Source organism: Bacillus rossius, chromosome 11 (genome assembly GCF_032445375.1).
Source record: "Bacillus rossius redtenbacheri isolate Brsri chromosome 11, Brsri_v3, whole genome shotgun sequence".
Taxonomy (NCBI): Eukaryota; Metazoa; Arthropoda; class Insecta; order Phasmatodea; family Bacillidae; genus Bacillus; species Bacillus rossius.
In genome coordinates, this window is record NC_086338.1 from 26,470,354 (window position 1) to 26,496,731 (window position 26,378).

The window sequence follows — 26,378 nt, forward strand, 5'->3', positions numbered from 1 at the left end:
AGACAGTATCACTCTGTACCTAAGGTGAGTGAGATTTCGGAAAAGCTGGCAGGAAAAAAATATTTTTCCATCTTTGATCTCCGCGAAGGGTTCCATCAAATTCTACTAGATGATGAGTCCTCTCTCAAGTGTTGTTTTTCCAGCCCATATGGCACCTAACGGTACCTGCGATTGCCCTATGGTACTGCAAACGCTACTGAACTGTTTCAAAACCTTGTTGAACGTAATTTCTCAGATATTCCTAACACTGTAATTTATATTGATGACATTTTGTGTATGGGGGAAACAGAGGAAATCCATGCTGAAGCTGTACGTCAAGTCGTTGAGAGGGCTAGGGAGAGAAACATAAAATCTAACAAGGAGAAACTCAAATACAAACTACCGGAGGTTAGGTATGTAATGCACCACTTCTCACTGGATGGAATGAAGGTTGATCCCGATAGGGTTAGGGCCCTCCTAGAACTAGAGCCACCAAAAAACAAAAAAACAGCTTCAACAGGTTATTGGCATGTTCGATTATGTCCGGTGTTTTGTACCGCACATGGCCACCACAATAGCTCCATTGTGTAAACTTCCCCGGGCTGGGGTTGAGTGGCAGTGGCTCCCTGCCCACCAAGTAGCATTTGACACACTTAAAATACACATTTCATCAGCACCTGTACTGTCTGCATTTAACCCCTCTAAAGAGACTACGCTGCAGTGTGACGCATCATAGTATGGGCTAGGGTGTTGTCTCTTCCAAGCAACTACACCAGGGAAAGGTAACTTGACGCTGGTAGCAGCAGCATCTCGAGGCTTAAATGACTGAGAAATATTATTCTCAGTCTGAAACAGAAATGCTAGCCATTCATTTTGCCACTTCCAAATTCCACGAGTTCATATACGGATCCCATGTTAATGTCCAAACTGAACACAAGCCGCTTGTTACCATAATGCGTAAAAACATTGCCAGCATAGGTTTTCCTCGTCTTCAGCGTCTCCGTCTTAAACTTCTTAAATACTCGCTAAATGTCTACTATGTCCCAGGTAAAGACTTACATTTTGCAGACATGATGTATCGTTCGCACTTGAACGAAACGACTGAGGACCCTGAAATGCTAGAGCTAGTCCACACAGTGAGTGTTCACTTACCCATGACTGATGCCAAACGGGACCTATTTCAAAAGGAAACTGCAAAGGACCCCTTACTATGCACATTAATGGAATTACAGGTTAATGGCTGGCCACACGTAAGCAAGGTGACGGGGGAATGCAGTCACTACTACAAATTGCGACACGACATTCATGTCAATGATGGGATACTCTTCTTGGCACACAAGATCATTGTCCCCGGGTCACTACGGTCAGTTGTATTGAGGTGGGTTCACGAAGGGCATCAGGGAATCGGAAAAACACTAGCAAGAGCACGCCAGCTGTTTAATTGGCCTGGGATGTCCGCGACATCGCGACACTGGTATCTGCGTTAGGGATATTCGATATACATCGATGTATTGAAAACATCGATGTTTACAATGCGATACATCGGAACGATCCGATGTTTTGAAATGCTTTCGATATACTCGATGTATCGATGTTTTTTTCAGTTTTTAGTAGGAAAACATCGAATCGAATTTAACCAATTAATTTCATAAAAACACAAGTTTGACCACTAAAATTTTACCTAAAATCTTTTTTCCTATTTGTTTATTTAAAAAAGAAAAGTTTATTATTCAATAGTGGACTGACAATATAATGCAGTCGCGGCCGACGTCTACTAAAAAATTGTTTTGGCAGCACTGCGCACTAGTCTGTGACAATAAAAAAAACTGTTTAGTGTTTATGTTGTGTCACAGTGTCAGTAATCAGTAATCTGTGGTCGTGTCGTGTTTAAAAATAACGAATAATGAATTGAATTACATTTGGTTTTGTGGACGAAATAAGATTGAAGTGGATTGTGTATAGTTATATATTAATATACCTACTCAATATAATGAAATCTCATCTTTTTGTGAGCTCACATATTCGATCGGACTGAGGTAAGTAAGGTTATAATTATGTTGTAGTTCATTTATTATCATGTCAACAAGAGAAACAGTCAAATCAGTAATTTACTGAATAACAGAATAAACAGTGTTAGTAATTATATTAGTAAATTACTTTACCTGTAACACACACATTATTTATTAACCTACATTGTTACATTTATCGGGACTATTCTACTTTGCGATACCATAAAAATATTGATGACGTCACCAATATGGCGTCGCTTACGTCAATACCACCCCTACTTTCGGGAGAAGCGAGGGAACATGGGAGTTTTGGGCGGGTAACAATAAACACACTATTATTCACGCATTTCATTTTTTAAATAATATATTTTCGCGGTATCGTAAACTAGAATATAATCCCACCCGCTCTATTCTATTTTGCGATACCACCGGTATCGCAAAATAGAATTGACCGGGTGGGACTATATTCTAGTTCACGATACCAGATACCGTGAATATATTTTATTGAAATTACTCCAAATCAATAAAATAAATTCTGGTATCGCAAAATATAATTGACCGGGTGGGACTGTATTCCATTTCACGATACCGCGAATATATTTTTTTTTAAATTATCACTTTCTAAGAAATATTTTCTGGTATCGCGAAAAGAATTGACCGGTGGGACAGTATGCTATTTCACGATACCACGAATATATTTTAATGAATTAAAAGAATTGCATGATCGTGAATTAGAATAGTCAAATTAATTTCGTGAATAAAACTGCTTCTTAAATTAACGAACATTGCACAACACACGCAGTACGTAACCACCATCACTTCCACTAACTAACTATTTCGCAAACAAATGAACGGCAAATCAAAAATACCCACTTCACTACTACCAACACTTTAAACTTCTACTTGTTACTTCTACTTGTTACCAATCTCATTTGCCTACATATATGACGTCATACATTTCCCCTCCGGTATTGAATAATAGAAAATACCCCATTTATCTAGCAAACTCATTTCGCCAAATTGTAAACTGCAAAGTGGCCAGCGAGTATTCACACAAGGCAAGAAGAAGCGAGTTTAGTACATGTTAAAAAAGAGTTGAGCAGTGAATCCACTAATGAACTCTACTGCAACGTCGTCGTTCGTACCTTCTTCAGCAAGTGAGTGAAGATGGGGTGGTGGGAAGCTGCTACACCGTCAGAACTATTCATTTCACTGGAGCAGCTCGCCCGCCGTTCTACTGAAGCACTTGACCAAAAGGTCCTGATTCACAGAGGGGGCAGTTTATTAAATTACACGCCACTCGACTGAACTGGCCTGGCCAGCTCAACAGCACAATTGAAAAAAACAACCGTAACAGTAGGTAGTTTGCGTAAGATTTGACCATCCTTTTCACATTAGTGCATAGGAGGAAAAGAATATATTTTATTTATTATATATTATTTTATTTATAAAACAATAGGTATATTAATTGATGAAATCAAGGAATCTATTCATCATAATATTAGTCTGAATCATTCTGTAATGAGGTATTAAATTTATTTGTGTGTTATGATAGTGATTTGACATGTTTGATTGATGAATTTATCGATTTTAACTAATATAATAAATGAACTTTTTTTTATTTCAGTCTGACAACACCAGAGCTGCCAACCTCAAATCACACCCATCAGTAATGGCAATTAGGTATATGAAAAAAGTACGCGTAAATCATGCACAATAAATTTTTCCTGGGGCATTATAACACACTCACAAGATAAAACAACGACAATAATATGCAAAAGAAAAAGAAAAATATGAATACAATGCAAATTAATACATAAAAAAATCTATTTGAACAATACAATCATCTGAATATGTAAGAAATATTAATAATTTTACTGGATATTTTGAATCTTCAATTCAATGTATTCAAAGTTAAACTTTAAAACAACTGTCTTTTTATTTGCTTCTTTTATCCTGGTTCGATAAGAAATGTCATGTAAACAAACAAGACAAACACAAGGACTTGTAAACAATAACTGCGTTCGTTACTTTCGTTTCTTCAGATGTAGCGAAAAAACGAAAATATAGATTTATTGCTAGTCACGGCTTTAAAATGTTCTGCATGTTTCTTTGATTCAATATGCCGTCTACAGTCATCCCTTTCACCATGTGCAATCGAAAAGTCACACGCGCATACATTACAAAACCGTGGCGTTCCAAACATTTGAAAACGACAATCATGGCCATTCTTTTGAATATTTAAGTGGAAAGTTCTGAAGTCTTGCGTGTTTTTTCCCACAGATGCACATTATTCTGTCACACGCTTCATTTCTACAACCGGCACTGAAGAACACAACACTATCGAAAAAAATAAAAAAATTTTCACGTCTGTAGACACGACAAAAACCGGACAAAAACACTATGATGAAAAAAATGGCTTTCAAGAAATAAATTAATACAACACAGGTTAGCCAAAGTACCGTACAAAAATTATCGTGATGTAAGTAGCCTTCAAACGATAAGTCCGAGGATATGTACTAGTTGTATCGTACAACGGACGTAATACCATCCCATTATTATTTGAAAACACGAGAATTAATTTACTTATTTCGACAGTACATCGTACATGCGCACACTTACTAGTTCCGTTATTTGAGCAACCAACCGAAGTATTCAAACAGCGTTCACGAAACACGCACAGCAGAAACGTAAATTTTTCCATTACCATGCAGCACAAAGCCTCGTTTCCGTAATAAACTAGCGATGTTCCGTAATTCCGTAATTCGGGGTTAAAATCCGTAATAATTACGGAAAATCCGCAATGGTTGGCAGCTCTGCAACACGTACGATGGCACCTTCCAAGAAGAGTGATGTATGGAGGTTTTACGATAAAACTGAAGGAAACAATAACTGTGCAAAATGTAGACTGTCAAAAATTAATCAAATCTTGTGGCAATACAACTAATTTAATTGGCCATTTAAAAAATATACATAAGGCTGCTTTTCAAGAGTTCAATAATGGATGTTCTAAAAAAATCCGATATTCAGAGCAACACAATTAAGAAAAATATACAATTAGTCCTCAATAGCTCTGATCCACTACCATCAACATCAACAAGTTCTGCTGGCATAATGGAAATGGAATCGACTAGTGATGCCCATAAAAAATGTTACTCTTCAAAAGACGATGTATGTTTCTATCCCTCCAGCTCCAAAACGTCAGAAGTCTATTGTGTCAAGTTTTGAAGAAATTAACACTTTTTCAGAGAGAGGTGAGAAAACATTAAGAATTAACAACGCCCTAATATATTTGATGTGTTAAGACAATCAACCATTTACAATTGTTGAAAATGACGGCTTTCGCAGTTTGATTAAAGTTCTTGCGCCACATTATAAACTACCTAGTAAAACAACGTTGACTCGATGTGATGATAAAAAATATGCAGCATTATCAACAGTCTTCAAAGATAATTTGTCTAATATTGAATAAGTTACTCTTACTACTGACATGTGGTCTGAAACAATGAGCATGAGAAGTTTTTTAGGAATAACAGCACACTTCGGTGAAGGTAATGATCTTTTTTCAATCACTCTTGGAGTGTACGAGTCAAACGTACGCCATACTTCAGAACACATAGCTGAAATGCTGCTGAAAACTTGTGCTCAATTGGGTATAGATAGTGACAAAGTTTCAGCTGTAGTCACAGATAATGCAGCTAACATGGTAAAAGCTGTTGATTTAGCTTTTGGAAAAAAGCATATACCATGTTTCGCACATACGTTGAATTTGGTTGCACACAATGCTATACAGCAGTGTACTAATCTGCGAAACTTGATAACCAAACTAAAAGAGATAGTAACTTGGTTTAAACAAAGCAATGTAGCCAGTATTGAATTACGTGAAGCAACCCAGAAAGAAACTAAATTGATACAAGAGGTCCCAACAAGATGGAACAGTACTTATTATATGATCGAGAGATTTTTGGAGATTCGCAGCATCGTCAATAATATAGTCATTCGTCATAAAAATGAACCACCGATGCTAACTGCGTCAGAATTATGTATTCTTTCTTTGGTTTTTCAAATTCTGCGACCGATTGAAGCTGCAACTAAGGAAGTGTCAGGTGATAAGTACTGCACTAGCAGTCAAGTTATACCTCCTATCCATTGTCTTATTTTAAAAGTTAAACCTCTTAAAGTCGAAGAGTCTCTTGCCCAAGATTTGCAGTCATTGATCCTGAAAGAGATTGACAAGAGAATGGGTGTTATAGAGAGAGTAACTCCTCTCGCTATAGCTACAATCTTGGACCCCAGGTATAAGAAAATGCATTTCACGGACTCAATTGCTTGCTCCATGGCTGTTTCAAAAATCAAGGAACTTATGAAAAGTAGAGTACAAAATGAGTCTGTGAAATCTGATTCGTCAGAGTCAGATCTGTCTGACAAAGCAGAAGAAAAATTTTCTCTGTGGGAAGATCACCACAAATTAGTCCACAAGAGCTGGAAAACGATGAAATCTGACGATTCTATTTCAGATGAACTATCTACTTATTTGCATAGCCCAGTCGGCAGTTTAAATGAGAACCCTTTAGAAATTTGGAATGATCTAAAGATTCAGCTTCCCAAACTGCATACAATTGCATACAAATACTTAACCATTGTAGGAACTTCAGTCCCATCTGAACGTTTGTTTTCTAAAGCGGCACAAATCGTCAATCAACAACGAAATAGGCTGCAAGGCAAACGTTTAAATAAACTGTTGTTTGTCCCAAAAGAACACTGGAAATAGGACATGACTGACTTAGCAAAATTATTACATGGCCTTTACTTTTTTTATTAAAACAATGTTTGAATTAGTGATGGTTTGCATGAAAAGTTGTGTTGAGTATACCTGGTCTGTGTCCTGTGAATTATATTTCTTAGCTACATAGTTTACTATCTATGTTACAATTTTCCTGATAAGATCTTCTAGATAGCTTATTTTTATTTGAAAAAAGCAGTGAATCTGTGACTACATTAAAAATAGTGAAATAATTTAAAAGATGTTTTAGGAATTCGCAATTCCATATGTAGCTATCCCGACCAGGAATGGCAGAGAAGGCGGTAGGTATTTGCAAGATGATACTGCGCAAAAGTAACGTAGAAGGGTCGGACGACAGGGACCTCGTACGAGAACAAAACAACACTCATGTGACTAGAGACATTGTAACTGGAATAGTGTATGTGTGATTAAGTGGCAATAATAAAAGCAATAGAGTACCAAGAGTCCTTAGTATTATTAGAGGAACTACAACAGATTGTATAATGAGTCAATTTAGTAATTCTGTACTGCCTATTATCGTATCAAGGACGTAAATCGACCGAAACATCACTATAATAATAGGTAATATATTATTACTTTTAGAATTTTTTTTACAAATCTTGTTGGACAATAATTACGAATTTTCATCATGTCGGCTAAAATGATTTCGTCTGCTTACCAATTAATGGAAAAAATATTTTAAGCCAATTTGGTGACATTTCGTAATAACAATTATTCGGATTTATTTTATTGTTATTAATAGTTAGGTTTTTTGAAATGCTCTTGTATGTAGCATGTGTTCAAACAAAGCCACAAATGTAATTTTCAACTTATTTTTATTAACTAAGTAATCTTAAACAGTTGCCATTTCACACCAAATGTTTATGAAGTTTTGTTATAAGTCAAAATATGAATTTTAAACGAGCTATAAGACAAATAAATAGTTACTGTTAATTCTTAGTGATTGTTCGCAAAAAGCTTTAGGACGGCTCAAAGTTGGGTAATGAAAGTCCAAGACAAAACATTGCCGGTTATTCAAATGGAAATATTGCACTTACCTTTACTTCACGTCACGGCTGTGCGCGAGCCTTGGTCTAGGATGTCACTTCATTACAGTATAATCCTGTATTATAATTTTATGGCATAACAAGGTTGTTTTCATGAGAAGTTTATGAGTGCTGTCGTCTTATTCCTGGGATAGGGACCCAGACAATGCCGCACCTCTGAGTTTTCGGGTTCTAATATACTATTATCAGTACAGGTGGAGAGACCTCTGGATAAAGTAGGATACCATCCTCAAATAAACTATTCCCCGCCCCCCTCCACCCTTACGCGTTCAGGTAGGGAATAGTGCCCAGAATTCCCAACTAAACAATCTAGCAACTAGGACATATTTAAATACAATATAATGTAACCTATCTTTACCTTCATTTTTGTGATTTAGAATTGACTGCATTAACATAATTAAAACCGTACAATAATTGGAAATTGGTGTCCACCATCACCATCGGAGAAAAATATTTACAGTGATACAGCAAAACACAGTAAACTTGACCAACATTTACACAATTCTAAATTCGTTAACAATAAATAAATAAATATCGTTACTTATTATTTTGATAAAAACAGTACCATAAATTGTATTCTACAGATGGGTAGCATACATCATTTAAGACGATTAACGTGCTCAAAAGATTCACCAGTAAAAAACAATATTATCCATAACGCCCATTAGATTCCTCACTACCAAACAAAACCTTCTTCGTACATTAACTGCTGCGTATGTAACCACCCACGCACACAACACAGCAAATACTAACAACCCCTAGACACAATCACTATCGTAGTTGTACACAAAATGCATGCATATTAAATACACTTAGCATTAAAGGATATTCCACCATAGCTTGGACGCCATTCTTTTTGAAGATCACAATTCTCTGTACCTGACCATTTGGAGAACAGATTGTGTGTAGAACATCCTGAAACAAAACAGAAAAAAAAAGTGTAAAATGCAGCAAACAAACCGAACAGAAATATACAATACTACACTAAGAGTTCTGGCGAATGTACAAAATCTGAAAACATATAACTTGGAGTTAGCATGGTTTTGGAATAGTTGCTATGTGCTGACGTTCCCAGATGCCAATGAAGGCAGTTAGCGGGCCATTAGGCGGGCGAGCAGCGTTGGGCTCAAGCTCAGGCAGTCACGTCGACCTGGAAACAATCAGTGAAGAGAGCTCCGAGCTCCCGAAATAGCGCGCAATTACCGCCACACGCAGGCTCTCGACCTGCCATCGACCCTCCGCCGCCACGACACCAAGGAGGATGCATACATCTAGAGTGGCCACGGCGACCACCGCAAGTGAAGCAAAGGTCACTCGGTCTCCAAAATTTCCGCGGCATGCGCCTGGGGTTGTTTGGAGATATGGCGTACCTTTTAAAGATTAAAAATGTTTTTTTTTTCATTCGTTTAATTCCTTCCCTAATTGCAGAGTTATAAAGGTAAGAACGTTTTTATGATAGAATTTAAATTATGTAGTGCAAAACGACTGACCTCAAAATTCTCATCCTATACATTTAAGCTCATCACTGACTGTTCATACCAAAGCGAAATGTATACCTTGGAGACAAACGAATCATGAAGCATAAATATATGTCTACTCCATAGAGATGTGTATAAAATATAATAGAAGCGCAGAGCTGCCAACCTCAAATCACACCCATCAGTAATGGCAATTAGGTATATGAAAAAAAGTACGCGTAAATCATGCACGATAAATTTTTCCTTGGGCATTATAACATAACACACCCACAAGATAAAACAAGGACAATAATATGCAAAAGAAAAAGAAATGAAAACAATGCAAATTAATGAATAAAAAAAATCTATTTGAACAATACAATCATCTGAATATGTAAGAAATATTAATAATTTTACTGGCTATTTTGAATCTTCAATTCAAAGTATTCAAAGTTAAACTTTAAAACAACTGTATTTTTATTTGCTTCTTTTATCCTGGTTGGATAAGAAATGTCATGTAAACAAACAACAAGACAAACACAAGGACTTGTAAACAATAACTGCGTTCGTTACTTTCGTTTCTTCAGATGTACAGAAAAAACGAAGATATAGATTTATTGCTCGTCACGGCTTTAAAATGTTCTGCATGTTTCTTTGATTCAATATGCCATTTACAGTCATCCCTTCCACCATGTGCAATCGAAAAGTCACACGTGCATACATTACAAAACCGTGGCGTTCCAAACATTTGAAAACGACAAGCATGGCCATTCTTTTGAATATTTAAGTCGAAAGTTCTGAAGACTTGCGTGTTTTTTTTTCCAGATACACATTATTCTGTCACACGCTTCATTTCTAAAACCGGCACTGAAGAACACAACACTATCGAAAAACATAAAATAAAATCACGTCTGTAGACACCACAAAAACACTATGATGAAAAAAATGGCTTTCAAGAATTAAATTAACACAACACAGGTTAGCTAAAGTACCGTACAAAAATTATCGTGATTTAAGTAGCCTTCAAACGATAAGTCCGAGAATATGTACTAGTTGTATCGTACAACGGACGTAATACCATCCCATTATTATTTAAAAACACGGGAATTAATTTACTTATTTCGACAGTACATCGTACATGCGCACACTTACTAGTTCCATTATTTGAGCAACCAAGCGATGTATTCAAACTGCGTTCACGAAACACGCACAGCAGAAACGGAATTTTCTCCGTTACCATGCAACACAAAGCCTCGTTTCCGTAATAAATCAGGGATGTTCCGTAATTCCTTAATTCGGGGTTAAAATCCGTAATAATTACGGAAAATCCGTAATGGTTGGCAGCTCTGGCAAGCGTAACAAGTATTATATAAGTATTATAATGTGTTTGTTGTATTCATCATTTTTCAGTAGACGCATTAAGTGCCTTACGAATAAATGTTTATAATTATTTTAAAAAAGGCTTATATCTCAGAAAGTTTAGCTCTAAGCTAAAAACAGTAACAATTTAAGTCCTTTTTTGTAACTATAAGTTTGAGTCACTGGAAAATGGTTGATTATAATATGAATTTTGTACTTAAGTCCTTTCTAAATTTAAGTTTTTATTTTTTAAATATGCTAATATGTTTGAAGTTTATAATTTTATTTTTAAAACCTTTGGAATCTATGTTTTTATTTGTGCTTGTATGTCCGAAAGATTTTTTTGGCAGAATTTCTTTTTTGTAGTTCTTTTATGGTCACTTAATTTCTTGCTGCTAAAATGTACTTTATATATAATCTTGTCATTTTTTTATCATTTCATATATATAAATTATTTTCATTTGCAGAACATTAAAATAAATTTAATTTTTAATAAACATTTCGTGTATGTTAAATTAAAGTGATATTCATCATTTTTCAACGGGCGCCTTACAACCTCTTGGTTCTCGACATAATTTTAAAACTCTTTTCCATAAAATCATTCATTAATGCTCCAATTACTACATCAAATGATACACAAATTACAAGACAACAAATCTTCGCGCTAAAACATTTTAATTATTTACACATCATTTAATTTAAAATTACACTCTAGAAATACATTCAAAATAAATGCACCTGACGTTTACTTAGCTGTATTTTTTTATTTCAGTGAACTTTTCCCAGTACCTTATGTACCGGTGCAATAGTCTCGACTGCACGGGGAGGAAGGCTCCCCCACTGGGAATAGAACCGAGGTCCTCTGGACCAAAAGTATTAACTGTTTTGCTGTATGACCTCCGTGCTAAGTATTAGTTTCTGTATAAGTTCAGACGCAAAATCAAGCGTGTTTTTTAAAACAAAAATGGCTGCCATCGGAATTCCGAAAAGAAAACAATTTAAAAATAAATTCTTTTTAGACACACTAACCATGTAGGAATCAACAACCAATAAACACCATTTGATTATAAAATAGTCAAGGAACCAGTTTTTTTTCTGGATCACTTGACATGGAACTGACCATGTGGTATGTGTCTCGGTGGCCGTGTGGACAACAAAGGCGTACGTTTTCCATGCCAGAGGTCCGACCTTTCTTGGTAAGAATTGCCTCGCTTTAGATTTAAAAGTAATATGTCTATAATGGTCAAAACAACACTGGTAGGTGACGGAACACCGACTTTATGTGAGACAGAACTATGTTGGCACACACTAGGAACAAAAGGCAAAAACCAATTTGGCGAAATCACGCAAAAGAAAACATGACGGACACAAGATGGTGACCAAGCAGACGAAAACAAAATGGTGGAAGATTCTAGAATCCAAGATGGCGGAAAGTTATAGAAAACAAATTTGTGGTAATAACAATCCAATAGCAGCCAGGTCAGTCACCCAAGATAGCAGCAAGGGTCAAAGTCATCAAATATGGTGGCACCAGGTCAAGGTAATACTATATGGCCACCGTTACATCAGAAACCAATATGGCGGACCCCAGCACCACACCCTGCATCCTGTTCTCGGTACTCAAAAATCATACTACTCAACTCCCGTGTTAAATTTATTATTTATATCTGTCTGCTACAATAAACCATTAATGGAAAGCATTGTTGACGTGAAGATACTAACTAAATGAAAGCACAAACAGTGCCTGGCTACGTGGAGCTAGCACGAGTGTTGGGGATCAAGCCGCACATGACGTCATTGCTATACAGACCACGCCGAGCTGATGTGTTAATGGACTGGGCCGTTCCTAAACAACCGGCTTCCAGATCAAACAAGCCGCAAATAGACGGCACAACAGGAAATGCCAGTCTGTCCTGCCGGCCCATTATTGCACGGAATCGACTCCTCCCCCGCTGGGACAACTCCCGCGCGCAGGCCAGGCGGCAGTCCGCTGAAATGTGAATCAATTGTACTTTTAGTTTAGCACCAGTCTTTTTATATCCAGCTGCAAAAAAATTAACACTGCGACAAAAATAGCAACCGATGTGTACCGCCAAGCTGATCACAGGAATGTGTTGGTGGTCCCACATTTCCGCACACCGCTACCTGGAGTGAGATACGTAGTGTCGTTGTCATAACGGTGATTGGGCAGCGGCGGGCCAGGTCGACGAATTGGACCACAGCATCTGTCTCGTCCAGAGTAACAATTTGTCATCGTATACTTATGAACATTTCTGGAAGTTGTGGACGACTCAAAGAACGTTCAATTGTTACAAAATAATTTCAGCAAGTTTCAAAATATTGAAGGTATGATTTAATATGTAAAATATTTCAATGCATTTATAAGAACTTTTATAAAATCAAATCGAATTGGTGGAGGTGGCTATAAACTTTAGGATTACCCATGAAATTGGTTGATTCGAACGAGCAATAGGTTGAATGGTACGAAAGTGTTTTTGTAATGTACCTGAAGAAATTTATATTTATCTGAAGTTGAGACCACATTTTAGTATTTAGGCTAAGTTAAAACTATAGTAATGGGTTGTACGAAGGTTGAGAATAATTTGAGTGATTTATATATATATATATATATCACTATAAAGTTGACTCAAGTACTATTAAAAGATATCTATGGCTTCCAGTTTCATCGCCAGCAGACATTTCAAGACAATAGCAAACGGGATTTTCATTCTAGATACAATACATTGGAACGGACACTGTACGTTCACCTATCACAAGGGAGTACATATATCCCTCCAGACACGAAGTGATTTCCTCCAATATGGAGTTACTTAAAATTTAAAAAAAAAAAAAAAAAGATACACCTAATTCCTGAATCCTGATTTTGGTATAGTAATGTATGTGTGGGGTTTGTATAACTTCTATGCGTACATTCAGGTTCAGTATATATTTTTATTCTTACAGTTTAATGTAAGTAATTATTTAACAGTTTACAGCTAATGTAATCGCTTGTATTGGTACCTATAATTTCACCATTTTAATGATTTCACCCAGTGGTATTGTTAAGTATTCTCTGAGTTGCTCTACCACTGTTAGCAGCCGGTTTATTTTATCTTTCTTTTCAATTTATTTCTGGATGAGTCTTGAACTAACTGTTAATATTTTGAAATATTTAATTTAATTTTAGCAACACAATTGATGAGCACCATCAAATTAGACCGTTATCTAAAGTAAAACATCCTTTAATTAACATGTTAATTTTATGACAGTATATTGGTGGGGTATAAGGTAGTAGGTACAACAAGGCGGCCTTTTTTCATTACTTTAGACATGTAGATTAATAATCACCCTTTAAACACCACATTATAACTTCACGTTAATAAAATAAGAACATTAAGGGTGTTACCCTAAATTGTTTTCATTAAATGAATTTACTTCAGCAACAAAATTGTCAGTGTTTGTAGAATCTTGTTTAATGAGAATACCAACCATAAACTAAAAGGGTTTCTTTATTTTTTTTTGTCTTCAAAAAAAGCAGTTAGTATACAAATTCGAATACACATACCAGTCTTGCGAATCTTTTTAAGACTGTCGTATATGAGTATTTATGTCAACTTATTTTTACATGATAAAACTGCAGCCGAAGTTGGCCGGTCGAATTCAGACTTTAGGGATATTTGATTTATGGGTTAGTGTGATATATGTTAGAGAACAACTATAATGCTGTAGGTCAGTGTAACCTAGTGTTCTAATATTGTTGAAACTGGCCAAATTTTTGAAAATATTTACTTTTCGATGAAAGTTTATTTAATTAAAATACTCACTCGGAATTGGCACCCTAAAATATTTAAAATCAGGTTATTAAATTAAATAATTTAATTGATATAGTCAAAAAGAAAAATAAATGCCCTCAACTTTCAGTGGCACGGTAAGGCCCACATGTAGTGTTAAACAGAATTACGTTATTATCGCATCCAGAAACGGAAGAAAAAAAAGTAGTTCATTTGAACACATTTTTTTATAACGAAGGGTGTTAAAGGGAGCTAAGTAGTATAAAATGTTATTTCTGGCGCAAGGTCCAAGACGAAGATTGAGGATAGGGTCAATGACTGACCGCCATCTTGGAAGACCTTGACCGTGTCCGCCCTCTTGGATTCTATAACTATCCGCCATTTAAATTATGCCAAGGCCACGGTCATATAGATAGGTCAATCAACTTAACCTTCATTCTGCGTCGGCTTAGTGAAGCTCTCGGCGGCCTGCGAACTAACGGCGTCAGTAGTATTCGTATAAAATATATATTATTCCTAATTCAATCTCAATTTTGGAAATGTTTTCCCAGATTACTATTTTTTCATTCGTTTTGGTGCTTGTCAAATACCTGATATGTACAAATAATAAAGAAAGGTACTAACAACTTTTGTATATTTCTTCTATTCAATTCAAGCCATCAGTTGTTTGTAAACTTTCATATAAGCATTTCTCGTCAAAATTCTGTTTTTATAAGCCTCGAGTTTGATACCAGAGAATAGGTCTATCATTACCTAATACAAAGACTTCAACCAAGAAAACACAAGACGACTAGACACATGATGGCTAGATGTCTACTACAATGCCTTCAGCTTGTTTCGCCGACAGGGACAGCCGCCCCTCGTAACGGGAACTACCGGATGGCCACGGCAACGGCACGAGTCGGATATCGTCTATTCGACCACGAGATATCTTTGCCGCCATCGTGTACCCAGCTGTCGGGTAAAGGTACGCGCGCACTAGGGCGTCACGGCAAGGACGGACGGACGGACGGACGGACGGACGGACGGACGGACGGTACGGACGGAAATTGTAAGGTACGTGCACACTAGGGCGTCGCGGCAATGACGGACGGACGGACGGACGGTCGGTACGGACGGAAATTGTTTCGGACGGCACAGTGTCGCCCGAGCCACTGCAATGGAAAGTGATGAAGAACTTGTAGTTGTTAGTACAATATTAATGGAAGTGGAAGAGAAACGTAAACGGCGAAGAAAGCGTAAATTCTGGATCCATAACATAAACATTCATGATTGAACCTATTTCTTCCCAGCAGTTATCTCGCCTAGTAATGTTAAAATATTGTGCATGCCGCATGTTATATAGCTCTTCATAATTTTCAACCAACATTATTAACTTTGAGACATCCATTTCGCACAATGTGTATAACAACTGAAATGGCGGTACCGGTCATCCTGTCCTGTCCTGCACGTGCGACTGCTAAGATTTGCCGATGACTCATCGGGACGGACGGACGGTACGGCACGCACCGCACTGTCTTTTAATTCCCTCTCGTGAACTTTCTGTCGGACGGCCGAAGCTACCGATCGTTCGTTCCCGGCCGTCTGTCCTTACCGTGACGCCCTAGTGCGCGCGTACCTTAAGTGTGAACTAGGCCTCGGAATACCAGCTCCCATTTGTCACTGAACAATTTGTGCTGGCTGCTCCTGGTCCGGCGAGCAAGCGCAGCTTCCAGATATCACGTAATTAAAACCTTCGGAGATATACTAGATACTTCCTTACCACTCCCTCAGGACGAACAAACTCGTTAGCCAAACGCCGATACCTGTAATTAAGTGTGAGCGACGACTTGATGTCTGGAAGCGAGGCAGACCCGAGGGTGCATTATCGATGTGGCACAAGTGAAGAGCGCTAAAAGAATGTTAGGCAACAGTGGTGCGCCAATAAAGAGAACACAAGAAAGTGAGTTACTGCAGAGTCACAATCCAAAAGGATGTGTAAATAGTAATTGTGTTAGTATTTCTTTCTTGACAGATATTAGTCTAATGTCCAGTGTGAAGGATAACACGGTAGTAAAACAAACTTGTATAACCAATATTACATGGACTAACACAATTGGGCTATACTTTGAACGCTACTCATAACAATATTATGAGCCGAACCGGAATCCCAGAGGTATAGCCATTCCTTCGTTGTTTCGCATACTTAGTACATAGATAAAAGTTCACACACATACTGCAAGACTCATGCTGAGGATTTTTTTTATCATGTATAATAAAGCATAGAAACTCACAGCAATATACTACGAATACACATTTTACCCTGAAAGAAAGGAAATTAAAAGTAGCTCGATAACATAATCTGCACTACTGTCAAGTATGGTTTTCGAAAGGTTTCCTCAGATGTGCAATAACGTGCCTCAGTCCTGGGCATGGAGTGGTCGTGGCGGGAGCCAGATGCTTCAACACCTCGTGTTTGCCGAGGAGCGACACAATTAGCAGCCTGACAAGCTCCAGTGCCAAGCCAAACACACGACGGCTGCGAGAGACCGACCCCTTCTGCCAGCACTCTCGCCAACCACTTCTCAGCTCGGCAATCGGGATACGCGCGGTAACTTCCCTTCAATCATTACCTAACATTTCATAAATGATAACATCACAATACGTTAATGGGTTATCCGACACTCAGGTTATATTTCTGTACCCAGCCACCTTAAACCTTTAATGTTCCATCTATTTAACTTTTTTTTTAAATATATAATGCTGATTTTAATCAAATGTATTTTAATCAAATGTATTATCTACTGCAATACACTGAATAAACGTTCATTGTTCAAAATACAAGCATAAGATAGTCATAAATTAAACCATTACATTTTCAATAAGGTAAGTATACATCCTAATAAAACACGAATTTTTAGCTTTAATTTACTATAGTATAGTAATTTTTCATTATTACATATCGGATCTGGCCAAAAAAAGAAGTCCAACATTGGTTTATATCTTTAATTTATAGTTTCTCTTGTTGAACTTAAATTTTTAAAGTTCAAAACCGCTTTTATTTAATTTTCGTTCACACTGGTTACATCACAGTGACCATCTATTTGTCTAAGCGTGGGACATTTTTTCAAAATTGTAAGCATTGACACAGACTAACATACCTTTGTTCTGAAAAATCACTGGACAGTAAGACCAAATCTGAGCTCAATGTAGGCCGCAATTCTTTTTACTCTTCCGAGTACAGTAAACTCTCAATTATAAGGTTTTCTGGTTACACCGTGCTTAAATTTAGTGTGGCGTCGGCAGTCATCACGTCCCACATGTGCGATTTCCAGATACTTTCGAAGTAACTAGACTCTGTACTCTTTTGTGTAACTTTCATGAATCTTCTCAACAATATTTTGCAGCTAGATGCTGAAGGTAAATAACACAACATTTTCGCAGGTTAAATCGAATAATGGCGACGCGAAACACACAACTGCAAGAACTTATTCCGGTATCCATTGTACTGGTTACATGTTGCGTTTAAGATATAAGGCTCTATAGGGGAGACCGGGGCTGGTTGTAACAGGGGCAGGTTGTAACACGACAGTTAGTCCCACAACCAGTCACCAGTCTTCTCCATTTAGTCACGGGAGCGCCTGTAGTTGCTCTCAGTGTGAATTGCAACATATCGCCGGTCAGACATGCTCGTTAGAAAAAAGAAGAGAAAGACTGTTTTTCGACAAGGTAAGTAAATATTTCCCGTTTAATATTCATAATTATTGTAATTTGTGTTTACATTGTTTAAAAACTCTCTTTGGAGTACATACATATTCTAAACACTGGCTTTCCATATGTGTTATTGGCATTTAAATTATATATATACTACTTTGTCAAAATGTATGAATTTTTTAATAGTGTCATTTGGGGCAGGTTGTAACAACTCAATAAGTTGTTACAACCAACCCCGTCGACTGTTACAACGATCGTCACTCTTTCACAGCAAATGACATTTGGAATGTAGATGAAACTGGGGTCACTACTGTCCAAAATCTTTCCAAAATTATGGCAAGGAAAGGGTTTTAAACAAGTTGGAGCGATGACATCAGCCGATTGAGGACAGTTGGTTACCTTAACTGTGACAGTGAATGCTGCAGGCAATTCTATTCCTCCCATGTTCATCTTTCCTAGAGTTAGGTATTACGATCACTTCATCAGAGATGGTCCAACAGGGTGTATAGGTGCTGCAAATAAGTCTGGATGGACAACCGAAGCCGAGTTTTAGATTTTTATTAAGAATTTTGTCGCTTGTGTTCGTCCTAGCTTAGAGACACCAGTCCTACTTTTAGACAATCAGTCACACATATCTCCCGTCTGTCTAGATTTTGCAAAACAAAATGGCAAAGTTATGTTATCGTTCCCACCTCATTGCACTCATCGGCTTCAGCCACTTGATCAAAGTGTCTTTTCACCACTCAAGAGACAGATAAACACAGCAATGGATGTATGGTTAAGGAACTACAAAACCCCAGAGGCAACAGTTAAGCAGATGACAATTTATGATATTCCATCGATATTAAAAATAGCTTTCCCGCTAGCTAAAACTCCGATAAACAACCAACAAGGATTTGAGAAATGTGGGATTTTTCCTTACAACAGAGACATATTTAATGAAACAGATTTGCTCCTTCGTTTGTGAAGGACAGATCAAATCCAGACGTAGCACCAAGTTGTTCACATGATATGGAAAAAATAATCTCCAGATTATCAAACTCAAGCATGTCCTAATAAGCAGTCCAGCCCCTTCCAAAATCCGCACCGAGGAAAAAAAATGGTGGCAGAAAAACAAGGAAAAGTGCCATTTTGACGGACAGTCCGGAAAAGAATGCGCTGGAGGAAGAATATGAGAAACGAAGTAATCGGGTCTTCCTGAAGGGAAAGAAGAAATTACCACAAATGTGCAGACGTGTTAAAGCTAAGACAAAACTTCCTCCAAAACAACGAAATTCATTACAAAGTGACAGCAGCTCATCAGAGGACGACACAGTGAATGTTTTTCTTTAGTGTGTTTAGAACCATTTTCTTCAAGCAAGCCTGGTGAGGAGTGGGTTCGTTGTTTGGACTGCCAATTGTGGTCACACTTTTCTTGTGCGAAAAAATCGAAAATGAATGTTTGTCACAACTGTCAATCAGATGGAATATCCGAGTAAGCATTAGGTACCTACTATGCATTCGTAAGACTTTTTTTTTCCTTCTGCCAAAATATGTGAAAACAAGTATATGTTTAATATTTCCTGTATGGTTCGCGATAAATTGTAAATAACTCCTGGATTTGAATTTTTAAACACTTTTAAATACTGTTACAACCAACCCCAAGGTCTGTTTTCTCTTAAGCGGTTTTCCCCTTGTGCAGCAAAAAATAGCAGGATTGTTTCCAAAATACCTGAGATGGAAGAAGGGCTCTTTCATAATTTGCCCAATCAAGATTTCTCTTAGGTATTATACATGAACACAAAAAAAAATTAAATACAAAAACTGTTACAACCTGCCCCGGTCTCCCCTACCTCTTTGCCAAGAGCCTACCATTTCCCGAGTGGACTTGCTAGTTATTAGATTATTTCAAACGCTCAGTTTTTATGACCATGACTTTACATCGAGCATCCGGTAGTTGTAATCCTTTTATGGATATATATATGTATATATAGCTTATAATTTGCCAGTACTGCACACCACTTATGTTACATAATACATAATAAAAGCAAGTTACCCTAAAAATTCAGAGCAGCAAACATACTGATATCTTCATAAAAACGCACACAACCATGAAGTATTTATACACTATTTAAATAAAATATTTGCAGTCAAATTAACTACAGCAAACAGATACACAACATGGTGGATATGGAGGCTATAAATCATTCAAGAAACCCAGTCAAAAAAATGGTGACTGCTGGCATTCTGATGGATAAAAGTTGTGTGTAACCACTCCTACGCCACGCGACAGCAAGCAGAACAATGACATGGTGATTATGATGGAGCACTTGTGGTGTCTGTAATTTACCTATTAAACCATAAATTACAATTCTGCATTACCTGCATTAGTTTTCTTGCAAACCAAAAAAATCCTTGTCAGAAAAATTATTTACGTCCAATAAAACTGAACCTATGTTAATGAAAAAAGAGCTGAACATAAATGTGCAATGCACTTTATGTTAAAGGGATAAAATTCCAGGTCTGTTTCAAACATGTTTGAATATTTTGCGCCTGAACTTATGTGAATGTGCAAGTATGCAACTAACAGTAAAATAGAGACTGAAATATTAAAAAAATGTTTTAAAATGTGTAGAATTCACACATTTTACAACATGTCTGTAATATTTTTGAAACTGAATGTCTTATATAATGTTTATGTTTATTTAGAAACAATATATACTTCTAATTAATGTTTGCTATAACTTTAAAAAATAGTATTTGTTTATTTAAGTATGTACAAAAATTTTATAATTTTGTGTTAAGTGAGACAGTAGTATAGCAAACACACAAACTGGCTAGTAATTCAACAGCCTCTACCATCTATGTGAGGTCTTGGAAAAGTGTTTCATGAAGTTCTTGACTGGCCATGTAAAAAACAGAGAGATTGAAGCCACTGGAAACAAAATACACTGCTGGAGATGCAGTGAACTGTGTCCCTATTGATTTAGAAACTTTTTTTCTTTAAAATGTATATGGTAAGATAAACTCAACTCCATATTTGTTTTCGAGAAGCATGCAAGTGTAGGGGTCATTCCATGTGAAATCAATAAATAATTTTGGAATTTGACGTTTTCAATTCATTAATTTTTTCTAAAATTTGGTTAATTAAAAGGATAGAAAACGTTGAATTAAATATTTAAGCTATCCATTTTTTGTTTATTAATTTTCAAAACGAAAATTTACGGTATTTCATTTATAAAAAAACTCTTGATAAGAAACCTACATTTTTAAATATATAAATCATTCAATAATAAAAAAACATCGCGCAAAAGGGAATTATTTACTTTGCAGCAACCAAAATTATATTTTTGAGCACCAAAAATTAATTAATCCGATTTATCCAAAAGCTAAATTTAATCTTGTATAAATTATATTTTTGATGGAAATCGAACGTTCAATGGTTATTTTGTACAGTTCGAAATAGTGATCCAAGTAGCCTGCTTGTTTGCAGCAAGAGACTGTCCACGGGCCTAGCGAGTGGTGCGCCTGGTGTCGAAACTGGCAACTACGTGTGCCTCGCGTGACGGGCTGACGATCGCTGCGTAAATCTCAGTTGAGCGATTTGTACAGTTTCGATGGCGTACTTAGGAATTTCATTTGAATATGGGTCACTATGTAAAATTAATGGCTTCTAGGGAAGTGCTCATTTAAATGCTTACTCCAAGACTACAGTAATTATAATGTTAATTCTCGCCATACTGACTTAAAAGTTTTAAGAACTTATGATTGGAAACTTTTAAAAATATATAATAATAAAAATATATAGTTGTGTGAAACGTAGCGTTTACGTAATGGTCTTGGAAATGCAGGAATTGTTCGGCAGGCGTGAAATGATAGGCACTAGATTTTCAACAATCAAGGTAAAAATGCATTTTGCTATAATCGATTTGTCTGTCTAGTTTGTCATGCAGTTGAGCAAACTAGTTGTAACCAAGTAGTGTGGATTAGATTTGCTGTATGAATTCAAATAATCAATTACATCATGACATGAATAGTTTACAAAATGTGTGTAGAATGACAATATGTTCCTATGAAATGTAAACTATTAGCCGGACAATGATACAGATCCACAACTTCAGCATAACTGTAACGCAAGAAGCTGTCTGTTGGACGTCCCCCGAAATGTGCTTTAATTATAAAAATTACTCTTTTTTTTGTATAATCAATGTATTAGAACTGTGATTTAGTCCATAAATAAGCTCTTAATAAATATAATTGATTTTCACAATATTCAGAAATATGAAATTCAAATTTGCTTTTCACTATGCATAAAGTTAAAATAACGGTACGGCAGGAATTATTGAAGTAGGGTCCATGGCATGAGTTGTGGGGGTCCACTCTGCGATACGATTACACGTGAAGAGCTTTATTGCGCCGCGCACCAAAAAACGAAGTTGTACAAGTTTCTTTCGTGGTCTATAATCAAAAAGGATTAATCAAATATTGCTATTTGTTTAGTTTCGAGAACTTATTCATACTAACTGGTTAATGACAATCGAATGTTTGGTTCTAAGTCGTTTGAAAATGTCAAAGAAACGAAAGTAAAATGATTCTATCAACTTGTAAAGTGCTTGCTAATGGAAGTATGGCGGCAGCAAAGTTGTCGGAACATCTTACATCTGTCCACCTTGGAAGCGCACCTGACAGCATCAACGTTTCACCTGCTAAAAAAGCTGTTTGATAAAATCATGGTTGAAGCATCATACAAAGTTACTTATCGTATCACCCAGCAAAAAAAAAAAAAAGCCACACACAATCACGGAAACATTAGTGAAGCCTTGTGCCTTGGATATTGTGGTAAGGATCAAATAAAGTTGAAGCTGTTCGTTTATCGTACAATGTCATTCATTCTATAATTGTTTAAATGTCTCATGTTTTGAAACAAGTTATTTAAGAAATGAATTCCTCGCCATTTCCATTCAGAATGGAATCGGACGAAAGCACAAACGGGTCTGAGCTCTGGGCACCATTTACTGATACTTTCAAAAACTAGATTTTTGAGACCCCTTAGTTCCTAATTTTGCCATACAGCACAACTACATACAGGCCATTGCCACTTTATCCCCCACCCCCCTAGGCAACAACATAATAAGGCCTACCCAGCCTTAGTGTCTCAATCTATTTTTTTTCTTACTGCCCCAAGAGCCATTTTAACTATGCGTGGTGACTTTTCCTCGAGAGATGTCTTCTACTGCTCAAACCCGATCGGACCTAACTCTCCATGTTTTTCTTTTCTTCTTCTTTCAAGTTGGCTTCTTTTCTCTGCGTGTGTGGGTTCAGCCTTACAGCCTCCCCCCCCCCCCCCCCCACCTCGGGGTACACCACCTTGGATGGGCCTGGAGCCAAACTATCCGTCTTGGCAAGACGTGGATCCCTATAGCCCACGATTTCCGGGCCTTTTTCCTTTGCGCTCGCTTTCTTTCTTTCGTCAAAGCATTATGGTCATCTCCTCAGAGCTGGCCAACTCTCTCTCACTCGCAAATACTTATTGTGAGGACATCGTGCTTCTAAAAAATTATCAGAATCACCTTCATGGTCGAGTTTAGTTTGTACAATTTCTATTCGTTTAACTGTGTCGATGTAAAGTGGCTCACTTTTCTTATTTATTGACGTGATAACGTCTTATAAATCGATGAACGCCGGCTGCACGCACAAAAAGCATGACTCATTGTCAAGTTCCGCCTGAGCCGAGCGTGCAAATATCGGCCAACCACCGTGCGAGAAAATCATCTATAATATTAAACGGGTTTAGGCGGGCTTTTTAAAAGCAGCAATTTAAAAAATTTGATATGACATCACGTAAAATTATCGTCCGTAAACCGACTTTACAGACCCCACCCCCCCTTTTTTTTAGCTTCATAAGCTGTGTAAGAAAACCAAAATTCGTCTAGCCTGCACCCAACATGGACTTCGCTGGAACCAATGTGAATGTCCATTCTGCAAGATAGGCAGCACCATAAAATAACTAAGTGCAGCAATCTGCGTCGCAGACTGCCAGCAGAAGTTCTGGCTTCAGAAAATTTGCAGAAGTACTGTAGACAGTGTTAATATTGTCGACCTGCAAATCGAGTTTTGCTGCCCACCACTTGCATACATTGTTGTGAAGTATGCAGGTAAATTGCCAGAATGTTATTGATGTAAAAGGAGGCTGCAGTGTGCTGAGTGCAACTCGGAAGCTTTGGACGAGTGGTTGGCCGATAAAACGAGCACGGCTGTTTCCAGTGATGAGGATGACTCCAGTTCCGACAGTTCCGTGGATGTCAGACTAACCTGATTGTGCAACAACGAAAAATGTGCTACGAAAAAACAATGACTGCCATTTAAGAATTTAGAAAATGTGGTATGCTTACTTAACATGACAAAACAGAAGAAGTACCCTTCTTACCTAAAGAATTTTTGCTGGTGCATGAAGCCAATCCAATCAAGTGGGTATTCAAATACTTACTTACCAACATGAAAGGTCATCCATACACTGAGTGTTTTACTAATGTTGGACCTGATGAAGACATACCTTCAACAACCACACAGTGGGCTTGGTGCAAGAAACTTCATTAATTCGTTTAAATAATGTTTATTATCGAATGTCTCAGTTTGTAAAATGTTTCGCATCAGTGAGGACAAATACTATGTTATTTTATTAAAGGATCATAAAACCATTACTAATAGGTTGGATGGATATGTTGTGTTCTCTGAGCAGTGTAATGATGGCTGCCATGTCGGCTATTGGCACGAGAGAAATCAGTAATAAAAATATTTTAAACTTAAACTTGTGATTCTTCAATATGCCCTGTTTTCAATATTAATCCTTGAAATATTGACTCAAAGCCTCAAGAGCCCAATACAAAAACAAGGTCTACCGATAATTAATTATGATTGTAATTGACATCACCATTACCATGGTTTCTACGAATGTATTCTTAGACTACTTGCCTTTATTTTCAAGCGATGAGTCATAGAGAGGTTTTAACCAGTCATGTTTATGTAAAAGCTGATAAGTACTCAGCATGAGTTTGGAAGCCTCATCATGCAGACGTTTAATTCTGCTAATCCATACATCAGTGTCAAAACAAGCTTTATCCCAGGTAAGCTGGAGCAGTGACGACTTAAAATCATGTAACAAACAGTATAACTACGAGTGAAGTGGATATGCAAACCACATACGAACAAACTTCACAAGAAAATTGCACCAGAAAAAAAAACCGTTCTCACAAGACTGCTAAAAACAATTAAAAATCTACGAGTACTTCCTACAACTTCGAACCAACGAGTCTACATATTTCTAAAGCGGATGTTCGCCTGATTGTATGCAATGAAATACAGAAGATTTTAAAAAGAATGTCTGAGATGGTAAATGTAGAACAAATATAATTTGTGTGTCTGTAAAATTAAATGTTTTTAATAATAGTACATCATGTATATGTTGTGTTCTGACTTTTAAATAAATGTATTAAACGAATCCGATTTCTTTTATTTCCTTACATATCTGTTCAAGTATTTCCATGTAGTTTAGCTGTCTGTTCCTCGAGAGCCTCGTGGCGACACATTGATGGGAATTGGCGAGCCGGCGAGCCTGCTAAAACAGGTTTACGAGACAGTTTTGGCTGCAGCCCGAGTAACTTGATGCGACTTTAACGAGCTGTAACACTCATGCTCTCTGACATTCTTGGGCGTGAGCCTAGCAGTACCTCGCTACCTTATCTCAAATCACCTAGTCATTAGCTAGCGGCTGTACTTGGACCTCGCGAGTGGCTAGTCATGTTAGGCTGTCAGATCACAGCTACATTTCTATCCCCACCCCTCACAGACTTGCCATGACCTGCACATGAGTCATACTGGGGTTTTACAAAGATGGTACTCTCTACCGACACATTCCTGTCCCCTCCACATACTTCGTATTTGTAGATACATCAAAAATACTTTGTTTCTATTGGTTGATCTAAAAAAGCAGTTCCGCAACTATAAAAGAGGAAGATTCCCGAGCTTCATTGTGTTCGTGGAGATGAGTGAGCTAGTACGTTTGAGAGCGTAAGCTAAGATTTCTACCACCAAAACTACATTGTCTTTGCAGTTCCACTTCAATGTTTTCTGAGGTATGACATGTTTATTAACATTTAATATTTATCAGCTCACTGCTTTTCTAATTGTGCATGGTTTTATGTGAATTGTGTGTAGATTGAGTGTGGATGTGTGGGGAGTATGTGAATTGTGTAGATGGAGTG

The 26,378-nt window shown here is 37.2% G+C and overlaps 1 protein-coding gene across 5 annotated transcripts in view; it reads right to left on the reverse strand.

Moving 5' to 3' along the window:
* The window catches only part of LOC134536713 (heterogeneous nuclear ribonucleoprotein L), a 204,046-nt gene that overhangs the window by 131,272 nt on the left and 46,396 nt on the right, over positions 1-26,378 (reverse strand). For all 5 annotated transcript variants that reach the window (XM_063376583.1, XM_063376585.1, XM_063376587.1 and 2 more), the window contains exon 4: positions 8,668-8,753. In XM_063376583.1, the coding sequence (XP_063232653.1) occupies positions 8,668-8,753 (86 nt within the window). The remainder of the gene's footprint in view (positions 1-8,667; positions 8,754-26,378) is intronic.